Source organism: Neomonachus schauinslandi, chromosome 10 (assembly GCF_002201575.2).
Source record: "Neomonachus schauinslandi chromosome 10, ASM220157v2, whole genome shotgun sequence".
Taxonomy (NCBI): Eukaryota; Metazoa; Chordata; class Mammalia; order Carnivora; family Phocidae; genus Neomonachus; species Neomonachus schauinslandi.
The window spans coordinates 91,960,393-91,964,223 of NC_058412.1; the positions used below are offsets into that span (position 1 = coordinate 91,960,393).

General features: G+C 59.4%; 1 protein-coding gene across 1 annotated transcript; it reads left to right on the forward strand.

Annotated features, from left to right (window-relative positions):
• Positions 1–709: 709 nt before the first annotated feature.
• Positions 710–2,613, forward strand: NKX2-2 (NK2 homeobox 2). Its single transcript, XM_021700730.1, has 2 exons — positions 710–968; positions 1,916–2,613. The coding sequence occupies exons 1-2, from the start codon at positions 710–712 to the stop codon at positions 2,476–2,478; spliced, it is 822 nt and encodes a 273-aa protein (XP_021556405.1). The 3' UTR covers positions 2,479–2,613.
• The last annotated feature ends 1,218 nt before the right edge of the window (positions 2,614–3,831 follow it).

The window sequence follows — 3,831 nt, forward strand, 5'->3', positions numbered from 1 at the left end:
CCCGTCTTTGCAATTAATTGACACGTTACACCTCTCATCTTGCTCTAGAGGGCCGTTGGCTGGGAGCGCGGAGCTCCCCAAAACCCACAATTTCACATCTGCAAATACTGTCTTCATCCACTTGACTTCCAAGACCCGCCCACACGTGTCCAACCTTTGCGTTTTAATGTCTCCCCCCCTTTTTTCCACCCTTCTCTTGCTCCCTCTCTCGCTCCCCTCCCTCCCTCTCTCTTTCCCTCCCTCTCTTTCTCCCCCTCTTCTCCCCCCCCCAGGTTCGTGAGTGGAGCCCAGCCTTATATGGACTGATCGCTCGGGCAATGGCCCATTTTTTCCTCGCCACCAGCCGCCACCGCGCGCCGAGCGGCCGCCGGAGCCCGAGCTGACGCCTCCTTGGCACCCCTCCTGGAGTTACAAACTAGAGCCCGGCCCGCAGCGCTCGGCGCGCAGGCCACCCATTCCCTGCGTCCATTTCCGCGTGGTTTCAGAGAAGATACAGGCGCTGCGTTTGGGCTTTTGCCCCCCCCCCCCCCCCCTTATAGTTTCTTTCTCTTTTTTAAAATAATAATTATCTCAATAATTGAAGCCCACCCCACTCCTCCCCTCCCCCTATCCCTCCCCCCCATACCCCCTCCCCGCCCCAACTGGGGAGCGCCACGAATTGACCAAGTGAAGCTACAACTTTGCGGCGTAAATTGCGGGGTCCCAAGCCATGTCGCTGACCAACACAAAGACGGGGTTTTCGGTCAAGGACATCTTGGACCTGCCGGACACCAACGACGAGGAGGGCTCGGTGGCCGAAGGGCCGGAGGAGGAGAGCGAGGGGCCGGAGCCCGCCAAGAGGGCCGGGCCGCTAGGGCAGGGCACTCTGGACACGGTGCAGAGCCTGCCCCTGAAGAACCCCTTCTACGACAGCAGCGACAACCCATATACGCGCTGGCTGGCCAGCACCGAGGGCCTCCAGTACTCCCGTAAGTAGCGAAACTTGGCCGCCGCGGCCGTGGCGCCTCTTCCTGTGGCCGCAGCCCGGGCTGGACGCTGGGGGAGAAAGGGGAAAGAGCCATATAAACTCGATCCCTCGCCCTGCTCCTCTGGAAAGATTTTTAACACTTGTTAATAATGCCCTAACTCTTTCCTCCTCTTCAACCCCCCCCCCCCCCCCCCCGGTACCGGAAAAAGACGTGGTCTCAGATATTTTTTCAAAGCAAGAAATTAGGAAAAAGAGGGGGAGGGGAATACCTCCCAAGAGCTGCTTACAGATGTCAACCCAGGACTGATGGCTCCGGTCGAAACCCCCCCCCCCCACACACACACCCCTACCCCGACAGCCGGGAAGGACTGGCCTGGAGCACTGGAGCGAGCCAGCAAGCCTCGGGGTACGGGTAGAGGGTGGGGGGGGCTCCCGGTAGCTCGGGTATAAATAGCTCACCCTGCCCCCTGCACGATCATAGAGGACGCTTTGTGCGGTGCGGAGGGTGTCGAGAAAGTCCGAAAGCAAAAACGAAAGCCCCCAAAAACCTGCCTTAAATGGCCGAGCCCATCAATGCCGGGATTGTGGGGTTTTTCTTTTAAAAATCTGCCCACGTCCCTCCGGAGAGGAAACTGCTTAAGGGGGCCGGAGCCCTTAACCCGCAATGATCTTCTCTGCGCGCCACTCCCCCCCCAAATACGCACCCACACTGTGCGAACCCCTAGAAACTCGAGCCCAGAACCCCCATTCCTGTCGCTTCTCCTCTTTCCCCTGGGGGAAACCAACGGTTTTGTTGCGCATGGAGCAGGGCGGGGGTCAAGGCGAAGGCAGTGGGGCCGGGCTGCTGGGCGCGGAGGGCCGAGGGCGCACGGAGGATCCGGGGCGCGCAGGGTCTGGCCCTGCCGGCGCGCGGCCTCCAGGCGCCTGACGCGCTTCTCTCTCTCCCAGTGCACGGGCTGGCGGCAGGCGCGGCGCCCCAGGACTCAAGCTCCAAGTCCCCGGAGCCCTCGGCCGACGAGTCACCGGACAATGACAAGGAGACCCCCGGCGGCGGGGGAGACGCGGGCAAGAAGCGGAAGCGGCGGGTGCTCTTCTCCAAAGCGCAGACCTATGAGCTGGAGCGGCGCTTCCGGCAGCAGCGGTACCTGTCAGCGCCCGAGCGGGAGCACCTGGCCAGCCTCATCCGCCTCACGCCCACGCAGGTCAAGATCTGGTTCCAGAACCACCGCTACAAGATGAAACGCGCCCGGGCCGAGAAAGGTATGGAGGTGACGCCCCTACCCTCGCCGCGCCGGGTGGCCGTACCCGTTTTGGTCAGGGACGGCAAACCGTGCCACGCGCTCAAAGCCCAGGACCTGGCAGCCGCCACTTTCCAGGCGGGCATCCCCTTTTCGGCCTACAGCGCTCAGTCTCTGCAGCACATGCAGTACAACGCCCAGTACAGCTCGGCCAGCACCCCCCAGTACCCGACAGCACACCCCCTGGTCCAGGCCCAGCAGTGGACTTGGTGAGCGCCGCCCCTCCGAGACTCGCGGCCCTAGGCTCAGGCCCCACCCCGGCGGCGGCGGCAGCGAGGAGGACTCGGTCCTTACGGTGGCTATTATTATTATTATAATTATTATTATGGAGTCGAGTTGACTCTTGGCTCCGTTGGGGAGGCGCCGGGAAGTTGCCTGAGCCTCCCTGGAGTGGCAGATTCCATCCACCCAGCTCTGAACCATCCCTCTCTCCTTCTGAACCTTTGGAGAGGGCTGAACTATAAGCCGTGTTTACAGAATGTTTGCGCAGCTTCGCTTCTTTGCCTCTCCCCGGGAGGTCCAAATCGTCCCAGCATTAACGTCCTCACTTGAGAACGAGAAAAAGACCAACACATCCCCCCGCCCGGCTTTTGTGAATTTTGTAAAATATGTTTGTGTGAGTAGCGATATTGTCAGCCGTCTTCTTCTAAAGCAAGTGGAGAACACTTTAAAAATATAGAGATTTTTTCTCCTTTTTTAAAATAAGAAAATGCTAAATATTTATGGCCATGTAAACGTTCTGACAACTGGTGGCAGATTTCGCTTTTCGTTGTAAATATCGGTGGTGATTGTTGCCAAAATGATCTTCAGTCCGGGCCTGTTCCCCCACGGGGCCCAATTCTTTTCTTTGTGGTTTGTTTTGGTTTGCTTATGTTTGGTTACCCCTGTTTTCTTTTCCTTTTATATTTTGTTCAGTGCAAACATTTCTCAAATATGAAAAAGGAAAAAAATGTGTAGGCGAGAAGCCCCCTGCCCCACCTCCGGGTCCTGAGCCCTGGAACTTGGAGCTCAGCGGTTCCGTGCGGTTCCCCAAGAGCGCCGGCCGCTGAAAGCTTTCGATTTTTTAAATAAGAATTTTAATAAAAATCCTGTGTTTAAAAAAACCAAGCCCGACCCTCCCGTTTGTCTTACTTTGTCGCCCTGCGCCGGGCCTGAGGCCTGGGGCAAGGACCCCGGCCAGGCCGCTCGCGGCGCTCTCACCAGCGCTTCCCTTCAGGGCCGGGAACCAGGGGCGCCCGGGCCGCTGAAGAGGCGCCCCGAACAGGCCTAGCCCGGGCGGACGGACCAGGCCCCGCGCCTCGGATCCCCGGCTGGGGCGGGAGCGCTTGGCCTCGGGCCTTCGAGCTGTCGACCCGAAGTCCGAGGTCGCCCGCCCTCTCCCGGGCCTCTCTCCTGGACTCACGCGCTGTCTGAATCAGGGGCCGCAGCCTTCTGGCTTTGGGAGGAAAAGTGACTTTAGAAAACGCCAAGGCGAAGGGAACAAGCCCCCCTCGCTCGCCCAAATCTACGAGTGGCTCCTTCAGCCTGAGAAGCTGTTGAAGCCACTACACTCGATGACTTTCACTT

Coding starts and splice junctions, on each gene's coding strand:
- NKX2-2 (XM_021700730.1), top strand. CDS start 710: ATGTCGCTGACCAACACAAAGACGGGGTTTTCGGTCAAGGACATCTTG. Junction 969..1,915: donor CGAGGGCCTCCAGTACTCCC/GTAAGTAGCGAA, acceptor TCTCTCTCCCAG/TGCACGGGCTGGCGGCAGGC.